This window comes from Schistocerca nitens, chromosome 5 (assembly GCF_023898315.1).
Source record: "Schistocerca nitens isolate TAMUIC-IGC-003100 chromosome 5, iqSchNite1.1, whole genome shotgun sequence".
In the NCBI taxonomy this organism is placed as follows: domain Eukaryota; kingdom Metazoa; phylum Arthropoda; class Insecta; order Orthoptera; family Acrididae; genus Schistocerca; species Schistocerca nitens.
This window is the reverse complement of record NC_064618.1, coordinates 554,937,845-554,965,739: the sequence shown is the minus strand read 5'-3', so window position 1 is coordinate 554,965,739 and position 27,895 is coordinate 554,937,845. Positions and strand designations below refer to the sequence as shown.

Here is a 27,895-nt window from a genome sequence, read left to right as displayed (position 1 = left end):
AATCATGTTTCTTTACAGACATTGACTCATTTCAAATATTGTTTTAATTAAACTATGTTGTTTGCTATTACACGTGTACTGGGTCCATAACCTGATGAAAAATATTATTTTAAAGGCAAGGAAACATTTTATTAACTTTATAAGTACACCCTGGATACGAAAAAAACCCACATTTACTGAAAGAAAACACAGAAGTTACACAAAAGCAAAGAATAAAGATATTGACACCAGAGTCATGGAGCAGCACATAAGCATAGACCTTCAGGAATTTTTTTTCCCTTTTCTTTTAACAGCTGCAACACAGACGCTACTGCCAATGTTTTTGTCCTAAACATATGGTGGAGTGCGACTGCAGAGTTTAGCGCGTCGCCATAGATCCTAACCACCATTTATGCTGCTTAATCCCAGAATAACAGTACTCGCCACTCGGAGAAGCAAGTGTTTACCGTGTGTGGCAAAACAATAACCTTGTAATGAAACAAGTTTATGAATACGTACCCTAGCCCTTCGATTAAATCTTGTATTTACAGAAATTTAGAAAGCATCCTATAGTTGAACTTCCGATATCCCAAATGTTGCCTAAACTCTGAGCATTGACATAGTGTTCTGTTAACGTCATCGATGGATGGGCTGTTTGAATACTAACGTTGTTGGTAATGTGAATCAGTCGGTCGCACTGCTTGGAAATAAAAGTATGGACCAAGATTAGTGTGTTTTCTGTTAGTAAATTATTTCTGGGATTCGATAACGGAACCATTATTATGAGCATCCCTATTCATGAGCTGTCGAGTAATCCAACTGCTACATGGAAAGAACTGTCAAAAAATTAGAAAGTGATAAAAGTTCAAACGGGTCCACCGAAACCTTTGATACCAGATGATAAGGTCAGCAGAAATTATGACGCTAATGCAATTAGCTGTACAGCTGAATACATTGCTGTTTTGCAAAGTAGCATGTATAATATTTTTCTATGTCTATTGTGTACAAGCCAGTCGAAGTATACTTATCCCAGCCTTTACTTGTTTGTTAACCATCCGTAGACAATATGCGTTTGTAGCAGTAGCTGATAGAAAAGGGAAATTAAACGCGGTGACCAAGTGAAGATTTTGTAATTTCGACCGAACTGTTCGCAGGCAATAACTGATGTGATAATACTCAGATAATAGGCACTGTAAACAAAGCTCAAAACGGTACTAGAGGCATGTATCATATAATTTTAGTTTTGGTGTTAACAAGCACGAAAGTGCTCATGTATGCCTTGGATACATAAATACTGCTTAACGCTGTAGCCTATAGGAATCACCGTTGTTGAAATTAACATTATTATAATTTTGTTTTATCTGTTGTGAGCAGTGTACTTAGTGTTATGTAGTAGGCCCCTAAATCTTAACATTCATAATTTAAAGTTCATATAAAAGAAAAAGATGGTTGAACCAAATTTAATTACATTAACCGGTGCAAGTTTTTGACTTCAGTAAAGCGTAGCACTGTTGTGTTACTGAGACAATGCTCTTCTTGTGCTGGCCTGCTGGTGTGTGAAATAGTATTACTCTAACCCTATACTTTTTACAGAGTTGTTATTTTTGTTTATGTTGTCTGTGCCAAAATTTAAAGGTCTGTGGTAGGACATACTAGATATTCTGTTGTTTACATAAAATTGTAGGTCAGTTAAATGTTTTTTTAACGTTTTTGCTGTCATGCATTGCTTATATTTGCACAACACCTCTGAACATAGTGTGCCTCCTTCTAGTAAAGAAATGTATCCTTTTTTCTCCATTCTTGCTGAGGGAGATTTTAGTATATGCACCATGCAATACAAATGCTCCCGTCAGTCCTGGATACATAGTTTGGTATTGTGTTTTATGTGTATATAAAATGCTGTGGACACTCCTCCAATAACTACTTTTCACAACTCTTTTAAATTTTAAATTCCCAGTAGTACATCATACAGATCTATTGAATAAGAGGAAAAAAAATCTAAATGTGAGGGTCAAATTTGATATTTCATCATGAAAGAATGGCCTCATTTTTTAGAATGGACGTTCTTCCACCCTATCTTCAATGTTTATTAATTATTTTACGTTAGTTTCAGGACGTATATTGTGTATTGTTATAATTCTCAGCTAGTTGGATTGGCATTGTAGTAGTATAAAATTGACTACCACATGAAGTCTGGCACTGTTCAAATACCATTCAAAATTAAAATAATAGAGAATGTTTCTTCTATGATAGTTGCATTAGCCAGCAGTAACAAAATACAGACTTTCATTTATATCTCCAATTAATATTTGAGAGTAGAGTCTCCTTATACTGTAAGTCACCTGATGGTTCAGATAGTTCATCCTAGAGATCATTGTCATTTGCGACGCAAATTTCTCAGTCTTTGAAAAGAAATTGAAATCTTAAGTGTCAGATCAAGACTGTGTGGAGACTAGACTACATCAGGCATTCAGAGGTATCTTCTTTTTGGAATGATTGCTTTACATTTCCATGGATTGTAACACTTTCATTCTGCAACTTGCCTCTTTGGTTGCACAAAGCAGTAAAGATGTTGATTAGCATGATAGGCACACTCTCTGATGAACACCAGAGGGTGAAACATTTCCACTAGCAATACATGAATGTCACCCCTCAATTCACAGTTTGTGAGTCTTACTTTATTTATTCACCACATGAACAAGACCGCAGTACAAACTATTCTAGACATGCTATTAGTTCATATGCATGAGATCAAATATTCAGACAGATGGAAGTTACTCTGTCAGCCATCCAGATGTACGTTTTCTGTGTTTTTTTTTTTTTAACACTTAAGCGCATGCTAGGATGGTTCTGTAATAAGGCCATGGTAGACCATGCGTGCTTTCCTTATGGACCACCTGCCTTATCCCTGTAATGGGTGTTATGTATTATGTGTGTTTCACATTTTGAGCTATCAATTTGCATTGTATTACCTTGACCATTCCTGTATCATTGTGAGGTGATCCTTGGAATGAATAAAGATAAATAAATAACGGTAGCAACCAAAGCAAACAACAAATGATTAAATAAAAAGTAGCACATATGTATGAATTTTTTGCATTTTTCAGATGAAACTCATGCTAAAGGAGGTTTGTCACAATTTTTTACGAAATGCTTATTGAATGTTTAATATATAGGTAATTGCTTAGTCAGAGAACACTATTTTCATATGTATTGTACATTACTGAAAGTATCTGAAAAGCAGATTGTTCCCTTTCATACCAGCTCTCTTATTGGTTCCATCCTACACAATTTTTGATTTATTGGAGTAGATTATAAATTGCTGATTGTAGAGGTTCTTGGCGTCATGAATTATATTGGACAGGTTCTTCCTGATACAGACTACAATTATCACAAAAAACTTATTGTCTGTAGTTTTACTGTCTGCAGGTAGCAGCCATTTATTTTTGCAAGGCACTGTTATTCCTAAATTTAGATAGTTTTTTAAAATGTCCTTTTGTGTTGATGTTGTATAGGTGGGGATTTTATTGGAAACAGCATGTCGCAATGGTGCTGCAGAATACTCATAAATTTCTCGCTCTTACTGTCAGTAACATTGGTATAATAGAGACATTTCCAGCCAACTTTGTTGAGCTGATGGGTGACAATTGCTAAATTACTTTTGTTGCCTACAGATCTTTTGTAGACATATTGTAATATTTGTCTGCTTAGGGCCTAGATATATTTAGCATAGTCATGATCTGATAAACCATTAAATATCTTGTGTAATTTGTGAACTGATGCCACACCTACGTCAACAAAAACTCCATACTGGCAGAAGAGATAGTAGCTGTTTTTCTTATAGATTTGTTTTTAATGTTTTCCATGTTATAAGTTTTTAACTTATTATTTGTTTTTGGCAAGTTGTGATCTCTCTTAAGAAATCTTCATGGTGTTTAACTGTTGTAAGTCTAAACAAAAGGAGCAAGTAGAGGAAAGTGAGTGGTAGGGGCCAGCCACCAGCCAACCATAGTTCATTTTCGAGTGCAACAGGTTTGCTGTGTTGCCTGTTTTTTTTTTTTAGGTATGTGCAGTGCCTTGTGAAGTGTGGCTGCCCCCCCACCTCTTACCACTGCAATCTGTCAATCGCAAAGTTATTTTAATCTATCACTGCTTCTGCTGTGGTTGTTGTTGTTCTTGTTCTTGTTGTCATCATCCGTCCAAAGACTAGTTTGATGCAGCTGTCCAAGCTAGTTTGTCGTATGCAAGCCTCTTCGTTGCCCATTACAGAACTAAAAAAGGAATCAAAATTATGGCTCTTAAACAAACATTATTAGAAGAAACAAAACTGGCATTCTACAGATCGGAGTGTGGAATGTCAGGTCCCTTAATCGGACAGGTTGGTTAGAAAATTTAAAAAGGGAAATGGATAGGTTAAAGTTAGATATAGTGGGAATTAGTGAAGTTCCATGGCAGGAGGAACAAGACTCCTGGTCAGGTGAATACAGGTTTATAAATACAAAATCAAATACGGGTAGTGCAGGAGTAGGTTTAATAATGAATAAAAAAATAGGACCATGGGTATGCTACTACGAACAGCATAGTGAATGCATTATTGTAGCCAAGATAGACACAAAGCCCATGTCTGCCACAGTAGTACAAGTTTATATGCCAACTACCTCTGCAGACGATGAAGAGATTGAAGAAATATTACGATCAGATAAAAAAAATTGAGATACTGAAAGGAGACAAAAATTTAATAGTCGTGGGGGACTGTAATTCAATAGTAGGAAAAGGAAGAGAAGGAAAAGTAGTAGGTGAATATGGAATGGAGGTAAGGAATGAAAGAGGAAGCCACCTGGTAGAATTTTGCACAGAGCATAACTTAATCATAGCTAACACTAGGTTTAAAAATCATGAAGGAAGATTGTATACTTGAAAAAGGCATAGAGACACTGGAACACAGAGATTTAGGAACCAAGTTTTAAATTGTAAGAGATTTCCAGGGGCAGATGTGGATTCTGGCCACAATCTGTTGGTTATGAACTGTAGATTAAAACTAAAGAAACTGCAAAAAGCTGGAAATTTAAGGAGATGGGACCTGGATAAACTGAAAAATCCAGAGGTCGTAGAGAGTTTCAGAGAGAGCATTAGGAAATGATTGACAAGAACAGGGGAATGAAATACAGTAGAAGAAGAATGGATGGATTTGTGAGATGAAATAGTGAGGGCAGCAGAGGATCAAGTGAGCAAAAAGACAAGGGCTAGTAGAAATCCTTGGGTAACAGAAGAGACGTTGAATTTAATAGATGAAAGAAGAAAATATAAAAATGCAGTAAATGAAGCAGGCAAAAAGGAATACAAATGTCTCAAAACTGAGATGCAAGGAAGTGCAAAATGACTAAGCAAGGAATGCTAGAGGACAAATGTAGGGATGAGGTATATATACTAGGGGTAAGATAGATACTGCATTCAGGAAAATTAGAGAGACATTTGGAGAAAAGAAAATCACTTGTGTGAATATTAAGAGCTCAGATTGAAAACCAGTTCTAAGCAAAGAAGGGAAAGCAGAAAGGTGGAAGGATTATATAGAGGCTCTATACTAGGGCGATGTGCTTGCGGGCAATATAACGGAAATGGAAGAGGATGTACGTGAAGATGAAATGGGGGATACGATTCTGTGTGAAGAATTTGACAGAGCACTGAAAGATCTATGTCAAAACAAGGCCCCGGGAGTAGACAACATTCAATTTCAACTACTGATAGCCTTGGGTGAGCAAGATGTATGAGACAAGCGAAATACACTCAGACTTCAAGAAGAATATAATAATTCCAATCCCAAAGAAAACAAGTGTTGACAGGTGTGAAAATAACCAAACTATCAGTTTAATAAGGCACTGCTGCAAAATACTAACACGAATTTTTTACAGACGAATGGAAAAACTGGTAGAAGCCAACCTTGGGGAAGATCAGTTTGGATTCTACATCTACATTTATACTCCGCAAGCTACCCAACAGTGTGTGGCGGAGGGGACTTTACGTGCCACTGTCATTACCTGCCTTTCCTGCTCCAGTCGCATATGGTTCGCGGGAAGAAAGACAGCCGGAAAGCCTCCATGGATGCTCGAATCTCTCTAATTTTACATTCGTGATCTCCTTGGGAGGTATAAATAGGGGGAAGCAATATATTCGATACCTCATCCAGAAACGCACCCTCTCGAAACCTGGACAGCAAGCTACACCACGATGCAGAGCGCCTCTCTTGCAGAGGCTGCCACTTGAGTTTGATAAACATCTCCGTAAAGCTATCGTGCTTACCAAATAACCCTGTGACGAAACACGCCACTCTTCTTTGGATCTTCTCTATCTCCTCCATCAACCCGATCTGGTACGGATCCCACACTGATGAGCAATACTCAGGTATAGGTCAAACGAGTGTTTTGTGAGCCACCTCCTTTGTTGATGGACTACATTTTCTAAGGACTCTCCCAATGAATCTCAACCTGGTACCCGCCTTACCAACAATTAATTTTATATGATCATTCCACTTCAAATCGTTATGCACGCATACTCCCAGATATTTTACAGAAGTAACTGCTACCAGTGTTTGTGCTGCTATCATATAATCATCCAATAAAGGATCCTTCTTTCTATTCCGTAGAAATGTTGGAACAGCAGGCAATACTGACCCTACGACTTATCTTAGAAGATAGATTAAGGAAAGGCAAACCGGTGTTTCTAGCATTTGTAGACTTAGCGAAAGCTTTTGATAATGTTGACTGGAATGCTCTCTTTCATATTCTGAAGGTGGCAGGGTCAAGTACAGGGAGCGAAAGGCTATTTACAATTTGTACGAAAACCAGATGGCAGTTATAAGAGTCGAGGGGCATGAAGGGGAAGCAGTGGTTGGGAAGGGAGTGAGACAGAGTTGTAGCCTCTCCCCGATGTTATTCAATCTGTATATTGAGCAAGCAGTAAAGGAAACAAAAGAAAAATTCGGAGTAGGTATTAAAATCCATGGATAAGAATTAAAAACTTTGAGCTTCGCCGATGAAATTGTAATTCTGCTAGAGACAGCAAAGGACATGGAACAGCAGTTGAATGAAATGGACAGTGTCATGAAATGAGGATATAAGACGAACATTAACAAGCAAAATGAGAGTAGTGGAATGTAGTCAAATTAAATCAGGTGATTCTGAGGGAATTAGATTAGGAAATGGTACGCTTAAAGTAGTAAATGAGTTAGCTATTTGGGGAGCAGGGGATACAACCCGTCAGCTTGACCAATGACGTCAGAATTGGCCAGAGAGCATGTATTACAAAGATGAAAGAGCTGCAGGCCCCCCACAACCGCACGAGTGGTCGACTGTGAAGAGCGGACAAATTGAATAGCTGGCTGGCGGCCATTAGAGTGGTAAACTGACACGCGGAGTTCGAATGTTTATACATCGCTTTTGGTTATAAAATGCCTTCCCTTGACTTAGGTCACAAACATAATGCCTCATTTAAATACGTTACTACAATATACTTTTTAATTTATGAACAAACAGCAACTATAGTCTGGGAGACGAGTCTTTGGTATTGACAGCTCGGTAGCGTCTTTCCGTTGCCTAGCGACCGCAGGCAGGCAGCCAATGACGGCCTGACTTTGAGCGGGTAGCAAGGGCCACGTTGCCGCTCTGAAACCCGGTTGCGCGCGCTTATGAAACTTACCAGTGTCTCGCGTGCAGGCGGTGCGGTCGTTCGTCGTTTGTCTGAAGTTGAATTCACAGTTTATTTCGTTTTTGTTGTTTTTAGTGTTTCTTTGTTTATGTTTCGTTATAAACAATGTCTAGTGCGGCGGGTAGTACCAGCCCAACACAAGAAGTGAAACGGAGGAAGAAAAGTGTGCTCACACCCAGGCCCGTGAATTCGTGTGCTCTGTGAGGTATTACTTTGAGAAAGAAAAGGACAAAGGTGGGCCCTTAATTCCTGTTGTTCAGGTTGTGAAGAGAACTGCAGCAGCATTGAAAATAAGTAAGAACACTGTTGTAAAGATAGGGAAAGAACAGTATAGTGTAGATTGTCACGAGAGTGGCACAACAAAGCTGCACACACCAGGAAAGAAGCGACCGAGAAATAAGCAGGCGACAGCTTTGGACGATTTTCAGAAAGACGCTATTCGTCGTCATATATACAGCTATTATAAGAGAAGGGAACATCCCACTCTATCTAAATTACAGGTGTCGCTTCAGAAAGACGATCTTTTTAAAGGGAGCAAATTTTCATTGTGTACAGTGTTGAAAGGCATAGGCTTCAGCTATTCACTGTTTAACGGACGCAAAATATTAATGGAAAGGACAGATGTAGTTGCATGGCGGTGCAGATTTCTGCGCAGGATCATGGGTGTGGAATTCGAAAGTATAGTGTGGTTAGATAAAACTTGGGTCAATGCCAGCCATTCTTTACGTAGAGGCTGGAATGATGGAACGCCCAAGGGGACAATGGCAGTGCCTGTTGGCAAAGGAGGGCGTATTATTGTCTTACATGCAGGAACATCGAAAGGTTTTGTGCCAAACTGCTTGAAAATGTTTCGGTCAAAAAAGACGGGAGATTACCATGAAGAAATGAACAGTGTAGTATTTCAAGAATGGTTCGAGACATCGCTTATGACGAATCTGACAAGTCCATCAGTGATTGTTATGGACAATGCGCCTTATCATTCCGTTGTTCACGATAAGGCACCAACCTTGGCAACAAAAAAAGACGATATCATTCAGTGGTTGAAACGGTGAAAAGTAGATGAGAAGATTTAAGGAAGGCGGAACTGCTCGAAATTGTGGCACAAAAGAAACCCCACTTTCCAACATATGTAATTGACGAGATTGCTAAAAGTCACGGGCATGAAATCGTTCGGCTTCCTCCATACCACTGTCACTTCAATGCAATTGAAGGAGTGTGGGCGCAGATAAAAAATTACATTGCTGCAAACAATAAAAAATTCACGATCTCTGAAGTGGAAACTCTCCTTCCAGCAGTTATCAATAAAGTGACAAGCGAGACGTGGGCTAAAATTGTAAACAGCACTGCAATTGCCATCAGAGAGGCGGCCAAAACCGAAGGGGTTGTGGAAGAATGCATCGAAAATTTAATTATACATCTGGGAGAGAGCAGTGATAGTTCGAGTAGTGCTGAGGAAGACAATGTCAAATCAGATTCTGACAGTGATGTGAGTGGTGTTTCTCCATTACAGGAACTACAACGTATTCAGGAATGTAAGGAGGGAGTTTGCTATCGATCTACAACCAGATCATCATATTGTGAGTACTTTCTTCAGATTATAACTCTTAATACACTGACCAATTATTCTGTAGCTTGTGGTAGAACAAATTAATAATGCTAATACTTAACAATGGAAACCAAAAATGCTAATGTTCAACAACTTGCGAAAATAGTTTTCATTTCAGTTGTGAAGTTTAACAAATAACTTTATTATGTTTCAGCATCTTAGATACTTGTACTAAATAGCTCTTATCAGTTTTCGAGTTAATATACACTCCTGGAAATTGAAATAAGAATACCGTGAATTCATTGTCCCAGGAAGGGGAAACTTTATTGACACATTCCTGGGGTCAGATACATCACATGATCACACTGACAGAACCACAGGCACATAGGCACAGGCAACAGAGCATACACAATGTCGGCACTAGTACAGTGTATATCCACCTTTCGCAGCAACGCAGGCTGCTATTCTCCCATGGAGACGATCGTAGAGATGCTGGATGTAGTCCTGTGGAATGGCTTGCCATGCCATTTCCACCTGGCGCCTCAGTTGGACCAGCGTTCGTGCTGGACGTGCAGACCGCGTGAGACGACGCTTCATCCAGTCCCAAACATGCTCAATGGGGGACAGATCCGGAGATCTTGCTGGCCAGGGTAGTTGACTTACACCTTCTAGAGCACGTTGGGTGGCACGGCATACATGCGAACGTGCATTGTCCTGTTGGAACAGCAAGTTCCCTTGCCGGTCTAGGAATGGTAGAACGATGGGTTCGATGACGGTTTGGATGTACCGTGCACTATTCAGTGTCCCCTCGACGATCACCAGTGGTGTACGGCCAGTGTAGGAGATCGCTCCCCACACCATGATGCCGGGTGTTGGCCCTGTGTGCCTCGGTCGTATGCAGTCCTGATTGTGGCGCTCACCTGCACGGCGCCAAACACGCATACGACCATCATTGGCACCAAGGCAGAAGTGACTCTCATCGCTGAAGACGACACGTCTCCATTCGTCCCTCCATTCACGCCTGTCGCGACACCACTGGAGGCGGGCTGCATGATGTTGGGGCGTGAGCGGAAGACGGCCTAACGGTGTGCGGGACCGTAGCCCAGCTTCATGGAGACGGTTGCGAATGGTCCTCGCCGATACCCCAGGAGCAACAGTGTCCCTAATTTGCTGGGAAGTGGCGGTGCGGTCCCCTACGGCACTGCGTAGGATCCTACGGTCTTGGCGTGCATCCGTGCGTCGCTGCGGTCCGGTCCCAGGTCGACGGGCACGTGCACCTTCCGCCGACCACTGGCGACAACATCGATGTACTGTGGAGTCCTCACGCCCCACGTGTTGAGCAATTCGGCGGTACGTCCACCCGGCCTCCCGCATGCCCACTATACGCCCTCGCTCAAAGTCCGTCAACGGCACATACGGTTCATGTCCACGCTGTCGCGGCATGCTACCAGTGTTAAAGACTGCGATGGAGCTCCGTATGCCACGGCAAACTGGCTGACACTGACGGCGGCGGTGCACAAATGCTGCACAGCTAGCGCCATTCGACGGCCAACACCGCGGTTCCTGGTGTGTCCGCTGTGCCGTGCGTGTGATCATTGCTTGTACAGCCCTCTCGCAGTGTCCGGAGCAAGTATGGTGGGTCTGACACACCGGTGTCAATGTGTTCTTTTTTCCATTTCCAGGAGTGTATTTCAAGCATCAACTTTAAATAAATTCACGCGTACCAATACGACTTGTATTTTGTCTCGCTTTTATTTCTGCTGCTAGAGAATGTGTGTAGCAGACAGGGCGCCACGTGCTTTGACCCACGTTTGGCAACAGCGCTGTCTGCCCGCCGGAACTGTCAGTACCAATCACTCGTCTCACGGACTATAGTCACTGTTTATGAATTTATCTTACATACTACATGGAATCTGCCATAGCTAAAAGTTATGGGCTGGAACCCTAGCATTTTTCGTAGTTCATTTACGATAGATGTATGCAAAATGCATCAAATTACTCGAAGATTTGCCCACTATATTAATAGATATTTTCTGACTCTACCTTGCTTTAGATTTTAAGACGAGAAGTGCATTATATACGGCATAGTGCTTTGGCAACTCACAACCAAATTATCAAGTTTCAACCTAACCTAGACCATGAAAACACTACCGATCAGCCAACTATCTTCAAAATGATCAGAACATATAAAATGGTATTCTGTCAGTCGGAAATCTTGCCTCCTGACAGCGTGTAACCATTTTTGTAACAGCTGTGGTTTTGAGAAAGGAAACCTGCAAATAGATGCACAGACATTATGCAAATACCGTGTTACAAAAACAATCATTAAGCAAGTGCACCGACATACAAAACAACTTAAAATATCCACATACCTGTCAAATGTAATATTCGTTCCTTTCTCGAATTTATTTGTACAATTAATCGCTGCACAACTCTTCATCATTGTACTTCTTTTCATTGGAAAGTACAGACAGTAGAATTACGAGTAACAAATACTGTATGTACGCCCCAACAAATATACAACGTTGAATCAGGGTCTTCATAAACAACAGTACTACACAACACATCAGACTACAACCACTATAATGGTGTCCAGCCGAAGGTTCAAATTATCCCGCGACTGCAGCGCCATCAGTGAGTCTAGTTATTTTTTACAAGGTCTTTGAAGAGCTGAGAAGAATGTTCAGAAACAAAGGAATGCAAGAGAGAAAAACTGTACTTCACATATATAAGGGCCAGAAGTATTTTCACGTTAACGATATCGCGTGTTTGTATCTTAGTATTTCTCCGCAAAATACAACGGAAAGAAATGAATGAAATATATCACTAGGAAAGAATACATCACGTTACATGTATGTCAGTTGTATCTCGAAACTCTTTGGAACTGTATTGCTGAAGTGCAGTACGGGATACAAGTTCAGTACGTCGATTTCTTAGTTTCAACTAGCATTGCTGTCCTGTTGTTCACCTGAACTATGTATCCCCTGCTTCACTAAACCGTAAACGAAACACCGGATACAAATGAAAAGCTCTCTCTAAGTGTGTTACTTAAGTACAGTACGGAATACAAGTTTGTCGTAAGTCGATTTCTTCGTTTTCACCAGCATTACTTTCCTGTTCTTCACTTGAACGATGTATCCTCCAGTTCAGTTAACCGTAAGTGGAACACGGGATACAAATTGTAGATGTGTCGTTTATTTCGTCTGCGCTATTACTAACAGTCCTTTCTTATGTACTTATCAGTACTACTGATGACAGTAGGACCTACGTATGTAATATATGTATACCAGACTTCCGTTGATCTCTATATATGTACACTGGTAACGAAAAGGTGGAAATAGACGTAAGTTACATTTGCAACCTGTACCACAACTGAACTACACAGAGACAAGAAGACGACACATGTAGTATTTGTATCCCGTACTTCACTATGGGGTACAGTTTTCTTGTTGCCTTGGACGCTAATAGTATCCCATTCGTTACTTGAACTATATAGCTATATGCAACATTTGTATCTTGATCGCCAATTGACATATATAGTGTCGGTGTAAAGGCGAAGTGAAGGACGGGATACAAATTTTAGTTGTGTCGTCAGTTTAAAGGCGAATTGAAGGACGGGATACAAATTTCATTTGTGTCAGGGGTTTCGCATGTGATATAGCAAGTACACATTCGAAAATGTCGTACTGATACTAGTGCTGGGAAACGAAAGAAGATCGACAGCTGAGAAATTTCTATTACGTACTTCACAACACGAAAATACACATATTGGTGGAATAAAACAGTGAAATGTGTCAAAATAGTGAAATACAGTGAAAGAAGCAAATGGAAAAGTGAACTTGCCACACGGAAATATCGAGGAATAACCGAAGCTCGCCTAGACAGACAGTAACGAAAATTACATACCCACAAACAGAAAAATCCATTCCTATAAACGAAAATAAGGCAGTATAAATTGTCCTAAAATAGCAAACTAATACTCCAAATTACCTCAATATCATTGCGAATAATTTTAATGTACAATGATAGCGCTTATCCGGAACACAGAACTATTTTATTATCTATGCCTCGAAGTGAAGACATTACTATCTATGACTAATGTATGACGTCATTGGTCAAAGCCGACTGGTTGTATCCCCTGCTTCACTAGACCCCACACCCATAGCATATGAAGTAAATGCAGCGTGTTCACTTGCTCGCTTCTTCTCGTCTCTTTTATTGCTGTCACGAGTGTTCTGTGGACACTCTGCTGCCCAGTGACCTAATTGTTTGCATATATTACACAGAAACTTCTGTTTTAATTGTGACTTCGTCATCTTTACTTGCTGAATACTTGTTTGCCGCTTTTGTTTTAGAAACGACGAAAGCTGCACTTCCATTAATGTCTTGTTCACGCAGTTCAACAGTACAAAGTTTTTCAAGTAATAAATTCAAGCTTTTCTTTTCTATCGGTATCGTATCCCAGAGATCCTTAAAATTGTCGTTGTCTTGTCCCAGTGTAGACAAAATTCGACCATTTAAGATTCTTTCAGATAGCGTATTTTCTTTATGTTTTGCTAATTCATCGTTCAGGTCCACAAATAACTTTTGCAGTTTGGCCACATGTGCACTAATATCTTCCGTTTCATCACGTTTAACACGGAAAAATGTTTCAACCAACATATTCGAACGCTGAGTACTGCTACGTTCAAATCGGGCGCGTAATTTGTCCCAGATTTCTTTAGCATTCTTGCACGTTAAGACGAGTTCTGCAACGGGTTTACTTAGCGCACTTGCTATAAGACTTGCTGCCTTTGCGTCGTCCTTGTGCCATTCCACATACGCTTCTTTTTGTGCACTTGTCGCATCTTGCGGCAACTCTACACGTTCACGCGTACCGTTAATAATATATTTTAATCCATATGAACGCAGCACCATAGAAATATGTCATTTCCATTTGGCCTAGTCCTCAGGTCTTTCAAGCTTATCAATGCTGACCTTATAATCGCCACTAGCAATCATGTTTCTTTACAGACATCGGCTCATTTCAAATATTGTTTTAATTAAACTATGTTGTTTGCCTTTACACGTGTACTGGGCCCATAACCTGATGAAAAATATTATTTTAAAGGCAAGGAAACATTTTATTAACTTTATAAGTACACCCTGGATACGAAAAAAACCCACATTTACTGAAAGAAAACACAGAAGTTACACAAAAGCAAAGAATAAAGATATTGACACCAGAGTCATGGAGCAGCACATAAGCATAGACCTTCAGGAATTTTTTTTTTCCTTTTAACAGCTGCAACACAGACGCTACTGCCAATGTTTTTGTCCTAAACATATGGTGGAGTGCGACTGCAGAGTTTAGCGCGTCGCCATAGATCCTAACCACCATTTATGCTGCTGAATCCCAGAATAACAGTACTCGCCACTCGGAGAAGCAAGTGTTTACCGTGTGTGGCAAAACAATAACCTTGTAATGAAAAAAGTTTATGAATACGTACCCTAGCCCTTCGATTAAATCTTGTATTTACAGAAATTTAGAAAGCATCCTATAGTTGAACTTCCGATATCCCAAATGTTGCCTAAACTCTGAGCATTGACATAGTGTTCTGTTAACGTCATCGATGGACGGGCTGTTTGAATACTAACGTTGTTGGTAATGTGAATCAGTCGGTTGCACTGCTTGGAAATAAAAGTATGGACCAAGATTAGTGTGTTTTCTGTTAGTAAATTATTTCTGGGATTCGATAACGGAACCATTATTATGAGCATCCCTATTCATGAACTGTCGAGTAATCCAACTGCTGCATGGAAAGAACTGTCAAAAAATCAGAAAGTGATAAAAGTTCAAACGGGTCCACCGAAACCTTTGATACCAGATGATAAGGTCAGCAGAAATTATGACGCTAATGCAATTAGCTGTACAGCTGAATACATTGCTGTTTTGCAAAGTAGCATGTATAATATTTTTCTATGTCTATTGTGCACAAGCCAGTCGAAGTATACTTATCCCAGCCTTTACTTGTTTGTTAACCATCCGTAGACAATATGCGTTTGTAGCAGTAGCTGATAGAAAAGGGAAATTAAACGCGGTGACCAAGTGAAGATTTTGTAATTTCGACCGATCTGTTCGCAGGCAATAACTGATGTGATAATACTCAGATAATAGGCACTGTAAACAAAGCTCAAAACGGTACTAGAGGCATGTATCATATAATTTTAGTTTTGGTGTTAACAAGCACGAAAGTGCTCGTGTATGCCTTGGATACATAAATACTGCTTAACGCTGTAGCCTATAGGAATCACCGTTGTTGAAATTAACATTATTATAATTTTGTTTTATCTGTTGTGAGCAGTGTACTTAGTGTTATGTAGTAGGCCCCTAAATCTTAACATTCATAATTTAAAGTTCATATAAAAGAAAAAGATGGTTGAACCAAATTTAATTACATTAACCGGTGCAAGTTTTTGACTTCAGTAAAGCGTAGCACTGTTGTGTTACTGAGACAATGCTCTTCTTGTGCTGGCCTGCTGGTGTGTGAAATAGTATTACTCTAACCCTATACTTTTTACAGAGTTGTTATTTTTGTTTATGTTGTCTGTGCCAAAATTTAAAGGTCTGTGGTAGGACATACTAGATATTCTGTTGTTTACATAAAATTGTAGGTCAGTTACATGTTTTTTTAACGTTTTTGCTGCCATGCATTGCTTATATTTGCACAACACCTCTGAACATAGTGTGCTCCCTTCTAGTAAAGAAATGTATCCTTTTTTCTCCATTCTTGCTGAGGGAGATTTTAGTATATGCACCATGTAACACAAATGCTCCCGTCAGTCCTGGATACATAGTTTGGTATTGTGTTTTATTTGTATATAAAATGCTGTGGACACTCCTCCAATAACTACTTTTCACAACTCTTTTAAATTTTAAATTCCCAGTAGTACATCATACAGATCTATTGAATAAGAGGAAAAAAAATCTAAATGTGAGGGTCAAATTTGATATTTCATCATGAAAGAATGGCCTCATTTTTTAGAATGGACGTTCTTCCACCCTATCTTCAATGTTTATTAATTATTTTACGTTAGTTTCAGGACGTATATTGTGTATTGTTATAATTCTCAGCTAGTTGGATTGGCATTGTAGTAGTATAAAATTGACTACCACATGAAGTCTGGCACTGTTCAAATACCATTCAAAATTAAAATAATAGAGAATGTTTCTTCTATGATAGTTGCATTAGCCAGCAGTAACAAAATACAGACTTTCATTTATATCTCCAATTAATATTTGAGAGTAGAGTCTCCTTATACTGGAAGTCACCTGATGGTTCAGATAGTTCATCCTAGAGATCATTGTCATTTGCGACACACATTTCTCAGTCTTTGAAAAGAAATTGAAATCTTAAGTGTCAGATCAAGACTGTGTGGAGACTAGACTACATCAGGCATTCAGAGGTATCTTCTTTTTGGAATGATTGCTTTACATTTCCATGGATTGTAACACTTTCATTCTGCAACTTGCCTCTTTGGTTGCACAAAGCAGTAAAGATGTTGATTAGCATGATAGGCACACTCTCTGATGAACACCAGAGGGTGAAACATTTCCACTAGCAATACATGAATGTCACCTCTCAATTCACAGTTTGTGAGTCTTACTTTATTTATTCACCACATGAACAAGACCACAGTACAAACTATTCTAGACATGCTATTAGTTCATATGCATGAGATCAAATATTCAGACAGATGGAAGTTACTCTGTCAGCCATCCAGATGTACGTTTTCTGTGTTTTTTTTTTTTTTTTTTAACACTTAAGCGCATGCTAGGATGGTTCTGTAATAAGGCCATGGTAGACCATGCGTGCTTTCCTTATGGACCACCTGCCTTATCCCTGTAATGGGTGTTATGTATTATGTGTGTTTCACATTTTGAGCTATCAATTTGCATTGTATTACCTTGACCATTCCTGTATCATTGTGAGGTGATCCTTGGAATGAATAAAGATAAATAAATAACGGTAGCAACCAAAGCAAACAACAAATGATTAAATAAAAAGTAGCACATATGTATGAATTTTTTGCATTTTTCAGATGAAACTCATGTTAAAGGAGGTTTGTCACAATTTTTTACGAAATGCTTATTGAATGTTTAATATATAGGTAATTGCTTAGTCAGAGAACACTATTTTCATATGTATTGTACATTACTGAAAGTATCTGAAAAGCAGATTGTTCCCTTTCATACCAGCTCTCTTATTGGTTCCATCCTACACAATTTTTGATTTATTGGAGTAGATTATAAATTGCTGATTGTAGAGGTTCTTGGCGTCATGAATTATATTGGACAGGTTCTTCTTGATACAGACTACAATTATCACAAAAAACTTATTGTCTGTAGTTTTACTGTCTGCAGGTAGCAGCCATTTATTTTTGCAAGGCACTGTTATTCCTAAATTTAGATAAGTTTTTTAAAATGTCCTTTTGTGTTGATGTTGTATAGGTGGGGATTTTATTGGAAACAGCATTTCGCAATGGTGCTGCAGATTACTCATAAATTTCTCTCTCTTACTGTCAGTAAGATTGGTATAATAGAGACATTTCCAGCCAACTTTGTTGAGCAGATGGGTGACAATTGCTAAATTACTTTTGTTGCTTACAGATCTTTTGTAGACATATTGTAATATTTGTCTGCTTAGGGCCTAGATATATTTAGCATAGTCATGATCTGATAAACCATTAAATATCTTGTGTAATTTGTGAACTGATGCCACACCTACGTCAACAAAAACTCCATACTGGCAGAAGAGATAGTAGCTGTTTTTCTTATAGATTTGTTTTTAATGTTTTCCATGTTATAAGTTTTTAACTTATTATTTGTTTTTGGCAAGTTGTGATCTCTCTTAAGAAATCTTCATGGTGTTTAACTGTTGTAAGTCTAAACAAAAGGAGCAAGTAGAGGAAAGTGAGTGGTAGGGGCCAGCCACCAGCCAACCATAGTTCATTTTCGAGTGCAACAGGTTTGCTGTGTTGCCTGTTTTTTTTTTTTAGGTATGTGCAGTGCCTTGTGAAGTGTGGCTGCCCCCCACCTCTTACCACTGCAATCTGTCAATCGCAAAGTTATTTTAATCTATCACTGCTTCTGCTGTGGTTGTTGTTGTTCTTGTTCTTGTTGTCATCATCCGTCCAAAGACTAGTTTGATGCAGCTGTCCAAGCTAGTTTGTCATATGCAAGCCTCTTTGTTGCCCATTACAGAACTAAAAAAGGAATCAAAATTATGGCTCTTAAACAAACATTATTAGAAGAAACAAAACTGGCATTCTACAGATCGGAGTGTGGAATGTCAGGTCCCTTAATCGGACAGGTTGGTTAGAAAATTTAAAAAGGGAAATGGATAGGTTAAAGTTAGATATAGTGGGAATTAGTGAAGTTCCATGGCAGGAGGAACAAGACTCCTGGTCAGGTGAATACAGGTTTATAAATACAAAATCAAATACGGGTAGTGCAGGAGTAGGTTTAATAATGAATAAAAAAATAGGACCATGGGTATGCTACTACGAACAGCATAGTGAATGCATTATTGTAGCCAAGATAGACACAAAGCCCATGTCTGCCACAGTAGTACAAGTTTATATGCCAACTACCTCTGCAGACGATGAAGAGATTGAAGAAATATTACGATCAGATAAAAAAAAAATTGAGATAGTGAAAGGAGACAAAAATTTAATAGTCGTGGGGGACTGTAATTCAATAGTAGGAAAAGGAAGAGAAGGAAAAGTAGTAGGTGAAAATGGAATGGAGGTAAGGAATGAAAGAGGAAGCCACCTGGTAGAATTTTGCACAGAGCATAACTTAATCATAGCTAACACTAGGTTTAAAAATCATGAAGGAAGATTGTATACTTGAAAAAGGCATAGAGACACTGGAACACAGAGATTTAGGAACCAAGTTTTAAATTGTAAGAGATTTCCAGGGGCAGATGTGGATTCTGGCCACAATCTGTTGGTTATGAACTGTAGATTAAAACTAAAGAAACTGCAAAAAGCTGGAAATTTAAGGAGATGGGACCTGGATAAACTGAAAAAACCAGAGGTCGTAGAGAGTTTCAGAGAGAGCATTAGGAAATGATTGACAAGAACAGGGGAATGAAATACAGTAGAAGAAGAATGGATGGATTTGTGAGATGAAATAGTGAGGGCAGCAGATGATCAAGTGAGCAAAAAGACAAGGGCTAGTAGAAATCCTTGGGTAACAGAAGAGACGTTGAATTTAATAGATGAAAGAAGAAAATATAAAAATGCAGTAAATGAAGCAGGCAAAAAGGAATACAAATGTCTCAAAACTGAGATGCAAGGAAGTGCAAAATGACTAAGCAAGGAATGCTAGAGGACAAATGTAGGGATGAGGTATATATACTAGGGGTAAGATAGATACTGCATTCAGGAAAATTAGAGAGACATTTGGAGAAAAGAAAATCACTTGTGTGAATATTAAGAGCTCAGATTGAAAACCAGTTCTAAGCAAAGAAGGGAAAGCAGAAAGGTGGAAGGATTATATAGAGGCTCTATACTAGGGCGATGTGCTTGCGGGCAATATAACGGAAATGGAAGAGGATGTACGTGAAGATGAAATGGGGGATACGATTCTGTGTGAAGAATTTGACAGAGCACTGAAAGATCTATGTCAAAACAAGGCCCCGGGAGTAGACAACATTCAATTTCAACTACTGATAGCCTTGGGTGAGCAAGATGTATGAGACAAGCGAAATACACTCAGACTTCAAGAAGAATATAATAATTCCAATCCCAAAGAAAACAAGTGTTGACAGGTGTGAAAATAACCAAACTATCAGTTTAATAAGGCACTGCTGCAAAACACTAACACAAATTTTTTTACAGACGAATGGAAAAACTGGTAGAAGCCAACCTTGGGGAAGATCAGTTTGGATTCTACATCTACATTTATACTCCGCAAGCTACCCAACAGTGTGTGGCGGAGGGGACTTTACGTGCCACTGTCATTACCTGCCTTTCCTGCTCCAGTCGCATATGGTTCGCGGGAAGAAAGACAGCCGGAAAGCCTCCATGGATGCTCGAATCTCTCTAATTTTACATTCGTGATCTCCTTGGGAGGTATAAATAGGGGGAAGCAATATATTCGATACCTCATCCAGAAACGCACCCTCTCGAAACCTGGACAGCAAGCTGTACCACGATGCAGAGCGCCTCTCTTGCAGAGGCTGCCACTTGAGTTTGATAAACATCTCCGTAAAGCTATCGTGCTTACCAAATAACCCTGTGACGAAACACGCCACTCTTCTTTGGATCTTCTCTATCTCCTCCATCAACCCGATCTGGTACGGATCCCACACTGATGAGCAATACTCAAGTATAGGTCAAACGAGTGTTTTGTGAGCCACCTCCTTTGTTGATGGACTACATTTTCTAAGGACTCTCCCAATGAATCTCAACCTGGTACCCGCCTTACCAACAATTAATTTTATATGATCATTCCACTTCAAATCGTTATGCACGCATACTCCCAGATATTTTACAGAAGTAACTGCTACCAGTGTTTGTGCTGCTATCATATAATCATCCAATAAAGGATCCTTATTTCTATTCCATAGAAATGTTGGAACAGCAGGCAATACTGACCCTACGACTTATCTTAGAAGATAGATTAAGGAAAGGCAAACCGGTGTTTCTAGCATTTGTAGACTTAGCGAAAGCTTTTGATAATGTTGACTGGAATGCTCTCTTTCATATTCTGAAGGTGGCAGGGTCAAGTACAGGGAGCGAAAGGCTATTTACAATTTGTACGAAAACCAGATGGCAGTTATAAGAGTCGAGGGGCATGAAGGGGAAGCAGTGGTTGGGAAGGGAGTGAGACAGAGTTGTAGCCTCTCCCTGATGTTATTCAATCTGTATATTGAGCAAGCAGTAAAGAAAACCAAAGAAAAATTCGGAGTAGGTATTAAAATCCATGGATAAGAATTAAAAACTTTGAGCTTCGCCGATGAAATTGTAATTCTGCTAGAGACAGCAAAGGACCTGGAACAGCAGTTGAATGGAATGGACAGTGTCTTGAAGGGAGGATATAAGACTAACATTAACAGAAGCAAAATGAGAGTAGTGGAATGTAGTCAAATTAAATCAGGTGATTCTGAGGGAATTAGATTAGGAAATGGGACACTTAAAGTAGTAAATTGAGTTTTGCTATTTGGGGAGCAAAATAACTGATGATGGTCGAAGTAGGGAGGATATAAAATGTAGACTGGCAATGGTAAGAAAAGTTTTTCTGAAGAAGAGAAATTTGTTAACATCAAGTGTGGATTTAAGTGTCAGGATATCTTTTCTCAAAGTATTTGTATGAATTGTAGCCATGTATGGATGTGAAACGTGGACGATAAATAGTTTGGACAAGAAGAGAATAGAAGCTTTCGAAATGTGGTGTTACAGAAGAATGCTGAAGATTAGATGGATAGATCATGTAACTAATGAGGAGATACTGAATAGAATTGGGGAGAAGAGAAATTTGTGGCAGTTTGTCTAGAAGAAGGGATCGACTGGTAGGACATGTTGTGAGGCATCAAGGGAACACCAATTTAGTATTGGAGGGTAGTGTGGAGGGTAAAAATCATAGAGGCAGACCAAGAGATGAATACACTAAGCAGATTCTGGAGGATGTAAGTTGCAGTAGTTACTTGGAAATGAAGATGCTTGCACAGGATAGAGTAGCATGGAGAGCTGCATCAAACCAGTCTCTGGAATGAAGACTACAACAACAACAAACAAACAATCCCGTGTATTCAATAGATGAGTTTCTAGTTTTAGTACACTCGTATGATGAAAGACCATCTGTCTAAAAATATATGAATCTCAGACCTTAGACTGTGTCACGAACTGTAAATATTTGAATCTCAGATCTGAAGACTGTGTCACAAACTGTAAATTCCTCAATCTATGTATTGCAATAGCAAATTGTTTTTATGTGTAGGCCAAATATGTAACATTGTTCTCTCAATTTAGAAAAAGTTGTGTAGATAATAATGCCAAGCAATAACATGTAACTCTAGTAAGCAAGGCTCTGACTTATTCAGAAGACAGGCACAAAAAAAAACTTTTTTTTAAATCAGTTGATGTTGGATCAAAATAAATAAATAAATAATGTGAATTACATAATTTGAACCTGTACTCAAACCGTGGTCTCCCTGTACAACATTTTTCCTTCCACTACTAAATTGACAATGTCTTCTGTTTTCTCCAGAGGATGCTCTAATTTTCCTATACTTGATATCTGTTGTTCCCCTAATTACATGCATTTATCTTCTAACCATTCCTGCTTAGCCATTTTGCACTTCTCTCTGTCTCGTTATTTAGACATCTGAATTCCCTTGCGCCCACTACATTTGCTTTTTTTTCCCCCCATTAATTAAGTTCAATATTGTCTATATTATCCAGGGATTTCTACTACACTTTGTCTTTTTTACCTATGTGAACCTGTCCTACCTTTTTTATTTCATCTCTCAAAGCCACCCATTTGTCTTCTATATGGTCCTGTCTCCTGTTACAGTCCAGCATTGCCTATTTTGCCTCTGAAACCCCCAAGAACTTGCTTTTCCTTCAGACAGTAGAAACTCCAGGTTGGAATATCAACAGTATTAGGAAAAGGATAAGCACACCTCATGCACACATGGGTCAGTTCCTTCAATTTATCCAAGCCCCATCTTCTTAAATTCTTACATTTTCACAATTTCTTCTATTTTAATCTGCAGTTCATAACCGGTAAATTGTGGCTGGAGTTAACATCAGTCCCTGGAAATTTCGTAAAATTTTGTTTCAGAATCTCCGTCTTACCATTTTATAATCAATCTGAAGCCTTCCAGTGTCCCCTGGTTTCTTCCACGTATACATCCTTCTTTCATGCTTCTGAGATGAAGTGTCAGTGATGATTAAATTATGCTCTGTGCAAAATTGTACCATGCAGCTTCCTCTTTCATTCCTCTCTCCCCAGTCCATGTAATTGTACAATTTTTCCTTCTCTTCCTTTTCCTACTATCAAATTCCACATCACAGTTAAATTTTCATCTCACTTAGCTATCTGAATAATTCCATTTGTACATATAATAGACAAACATCCTGTATATTAACTTCCAATGTAGTAAATTGTTTGATGTTTCTCATTGTGTAAGGAGTTATTAAAAAGCTTGGAACAGATACCGAACTTTTGTTCTTTGCAGACTGCTGGAGATAAACACATTGTACAAAGAACTGAACTCAGGCTTGTTGAAAATTGTTTGCATTCGCATGAAATGTTCCATCTGTAAATTCCTAGGGACAGTCTTTTTCTCGTCTTACGCAAATCAGCTGGTAACTGTTTACTGATATACTAAATCTAGTTTCCTTGATGTATTTTGCCTCCTTGTTTTTCTTTTTTTTCTATTGTCTGTGGTGATGTAGCTCCATCCTCCATGGCTTTTAAATAGTGCAGCAGCTACTACCTCTGCTAGCAATTCATAACTAGACAAGTGTGGAATGCTTGCAATCATTATCTGCCGTCATTGAAGATTATACTTATGGGAAAAGATTTTAATTTCATGCAGTATTATTCTGTTTCTCAGTGGGATCTGTGCTCAGCAGCTCTTGATTTCTCAAGTTCTCAATTTTTAATGTATATTAATTGAAGTGTACACAGGGATAACAGTCAAAGTCATCTAAGGTCAAATTTTAGCTTTCACTGCCATCTTGTAATAGAAATGAAGAACTTCCAGACTGTGAAACTTTAATATGATATTGTAGTGCCTGTGTTGTTAAGAACAACACTGCAGTGTTCCTTCGGACATGCATGCATCATTCTTCTTAACAAGACAAGTGCTGCAGTATCATATTTATCGGCTGACACCGGGCAGCAGCTTATAATTAAGATGTCCTCCCTGTACAGGAATTACATAATGTATGTATGAGTGCAGGTTGTGATGCAGGAATAACAAGATATGGAAGTTTGGGTCCAGCTGTGAACTGTTCATAGATGCCAAATCTGTTAAGGCGACCAATCGCGTAAAGTGGGAAATCTGGGTTCGAGTCCTCGTCGGGCAAAATTTTCAGTGTCTTCATTCCCTTACACAGCTGATGGTTGTTTGTATTTGCAACTGCAAATACATTTCACGTGAAACTTTAGCTTTGGGGATATGATCAATGCCCATGTAATTCAAGCTCTAAGTTTTTACGTACTTTGGAAGAATGATCAAAGTCACAGTTTTCCTTTGGAAGGATGATCAGAGTCCACACATCCAGGTGTAAATTATTCATTGTTGTTTTTTAGTATTGTACACGGTCTTAGAATAACATTGCTAGTGCACTGTTAGTTGTACTGTAGCTTTCTTTTGAGACAGTTTTCGAAAATTGAGCTTTGAGTGAGAATACCGGCAATGGCTATAAGTGTTCATATGGGAAATGTTTTGTAAATGCAACTATCACAGAAAGAAATGCTTTGATTAAAGAGTTCAGTGAAATAGCATCTTATGATAAACAAATCTAATCATTGTGAAGCCTGTATTGTGCTGGAAACAAAAAAAGAATTCTGATGAAGCACAATATCGTGACTTCTCCTGCAGTTATAAAGTTAGGGTGTTAAGGGATCTGAAGACAGTTGAAATACCACGAAGTGCTTCTATCAGTCCATGGCATTACAAACTGAAGCCTCATCACTTTGAAATGTTCCCTAGTCACTACAGGGAAAGCATACATCAAGACCGTGGGTAAACATGGTTATAGGCCACACAAACGTAATGGCGAAACAAGAGGCAAAAATCATGAACATATACAATCGCTCAAAGGGCTTATTGCTCATTAGAAGACCTTAATGTCAAGAAGCTACACCAGATTTTCTTAAACAAATTCCTGGGAAACCCAGTGTCCTATGAACAATATCATGTAACTTTTGTGACAAAATATAAATTTTGGCTGCCAAATGACAACACCTGCAGCATATGTGATGTTGTCCAAATAGATTCACAGATAGTGATTCAAAGGTTTCTCCCCAGGACCTGATTGAGAAGAGAAAACACTTATCTGTTTAAAATGAACTGCACAAATGAAAGGCTGAAAAGTTTTTTTGAAATAAAGCAGACTGAACAGGGGGAGTGTAAAAAATAAACAGAGTTGTAATTATGATGAATCATGAGGAAAAAAAAAACCACTCCCCAATATCTCAACAAGTTACTACCAACTGTCACTTTACTCATTTAATATGTATTGCCGTGCTACAGCTAAGTCTTTGTTCTACACCTACAGTCGAATCATGGCAAACAAAGTTTCAGATGAAGTTTGTTCTAAGCTATCGCATTATAGAACTGAAGTCATATCCAGCAATGTATGTGAATTTGGTGTATTCTTTGGTTCTTGCCCAGGATAGAACATGAACTACACTGTGTTTCATTTCTTGAAGCCTACTGAAGGAAGATTTGACCACAGCCACATAACTTTTTTAGTGTGACCAGAATATGGGCCTAGCAGACATAAAGACAGTTTTGTGAAGTGCCAAATGACTGGTATCAAGTAATTGAAAATGCAAGATGACTTGCAGAACCCTTTGTTGTAGTGAAGTGTAATCCCTTGCAAAATATGACAATTTGTAAATTTTGAAACAGTTTTGTGGCTAAGAAGCTCAACAATGTTTCAGTTCATTATCAGCTGGTGAAACCCATGATGAAGACAAGTGTTTTTTTCGTAACATTACAGACATTGTAACACTGGACTTAGATCATTTTGCCTATTTAATTAATGTTACTGTTTTGTATTATTAAATAGGAACTTGTGTCATGTTTAAAGTTGAATAATTAGAAAAAAATTGGTCATTATAGGAAAGCCCTGGGAATAGTTCCTATGCTTTTAAATTTATTTCATATGTTTTAAGAATTTTAATGCTAATTTTTACCTTGCAAAATTAATTCTGTGTACTGCTATTAAGTTTTTTCACTGTTGTACTGCATTATTGTAAGTAGACCTAGTATAATGACAAGATAAAAGGTTGCTTTATTGAATATATCCTATATGTCAAGTAGAAAAGTGATACATTGGTAATAATAATCAGATAAAAGAGCAGTTTCTAAGCTTTTAAATTTAATTATGAATGAACTTAGATCACTTCTTGCAAATTTTGTCTTTTGTTCTATTGATATATTTCTTCATTGTCATTCTGCACTACTGTAAGTGGTTATTATGCCATGGTATAACATATAATGTAGACAATAATTTAGGGGGTAAAATCTATAAATTATTTGTAATTAAAACTTGACACAGTCCTCAAAGCTTAAAATTTAATTTTCTCAGTATCTTCCAAACAGTACTTGAATTATTATTCCCATGTAACGTGAAATTGGTATTCTGCATAGCAGTTGGAAACAGTATGGGTGCACTAACTGCTGCAGTTGCTACTGCACCCACATAAAATCTTATATATCCCAGGGACCCTGAGGTCGTGACTGTCTATAAATGGCTGCAACATTTCCATTATCTTCTCAGGGGGTCAGAAAATAGATCTTACACCTTGTCTTCCTCAGATTCTACATATTTTGCTAGAGGAGCACTGCAGAAAGGAAGGAGCACAATAGGTGATTCATTTCATGATTGTTCAGTATTTCTGCATTTTTGTTTCTTTGAAAGTGCCAACTTTAAATCTTATGCCCCATCTCATTCTTTCAAGACATATACTCCAGAAGTTAATTCCGGAAGTCGAGTCAAAAACAGTTGTAGCACTGTGTAGCAATGTATTTAAAATGACTCTCTTCTGGATGGGGTGGTGAAAACTCTGCATGCTGAGATATAAATCAGTGTATCTCTGGTGTACAGGGCAGCAGCCGCCCATACAACTTTGTTTGCCACAACATCTCAGTATGTCTTCTACTGTTTCGGCAATGAACCAGATGCGTGGGTGCATACTGTTCATGTGATCAATAAACTGTTCCAGAGTGTCGGGACCTTGTGGCCAGATTGTAAAAGTATCACAAATAATCGATAAAATGAACAGTCTTCTCGTACTGAATTTTATAGTATTTGAAAGTCTACAAATGACCATGTCCCTTTATTAAAGTGTCAAATCAGAGACAAAATAAAAAATTGAAATGAAACATCTTCGGGGTTTTGTGATCTGTTACAGTTTTAATAAATGTTTAGGTACGAAAAAAACCATTTATGAGAGCCCATTTGTCTGAAGCAGCAAAACTAGCACCCAACACTACTTGCACTACTTTCAAAAAGGGCTAAAGAAAACATCCAGGACATGGTGGAGCACATTACAGTTACTATGACATTAAACTATTTCTTCCAAATTTGCATAGCAAGTTTAGAAGGTAGCCTATCCAACTGTGGCATGAGGAAAGTAGCTCTGCATTCAGGACCAAACAGCAGCTGTGTGAAGGTCCAGATGTAGACAGTCAGCAGAGAACCCTGCAGCTTTCAATATAGCAAGAGTAAAAGTCCATTGACTAATTCAAGAAAGCAGAGTAGAAGTTCGTGATTAAATCAATAATTTCATTTTACTAACCAAAATATAGGAGTGAGTTGGAAGAATATCTTCCAAAAGCAAATAAATGCTGGTTAATACAACACTAAAAACTTTTTTAATCTTTCTTAGCAAACTGTTGCCAAAAATAGTAGATTATTTTTCCCAAATAAAAT

At 38.6% G+C, this 27,895-nt stretch overlaps 1 protein-coding gene across 5 annotated transcripts in view; it reads left to right on the top strand.

Moving 5' to 3' along the window:
* Positions 1-528: 528 nt before the first annotated feature.
* LOC126260211 (metallophosphoesterase domain-containing protein 1) overlaps positions 529-27,895 on the top strand; it is an 83,633-nt gene continuing 56,266 nt past the window's right edge. Inside the window, exons 1-2 of one of the 5 annotated variants that reach the window (XM_049957505.1) lie at positions 862-884; positions 23,458-23,587. In XM_049957505.1, the coding sequence (XP_049813462.1) occupies positions 877-884; positions 23,458-23,587 (138 nt within the window). In that variant the 5' untranslated portion in view covers positions 862-876. Of the gene's footprint in view, positions 693-834; positions 885-14,524; positions 15,102-23,457; positions 23,588-27,895 lie in introns of those variants that run through there. The other 4 variants (XM_049957504.1, XM_049957508.1, XM_049957507.1 and 1 more) reach the window with 4 other exon arrangements.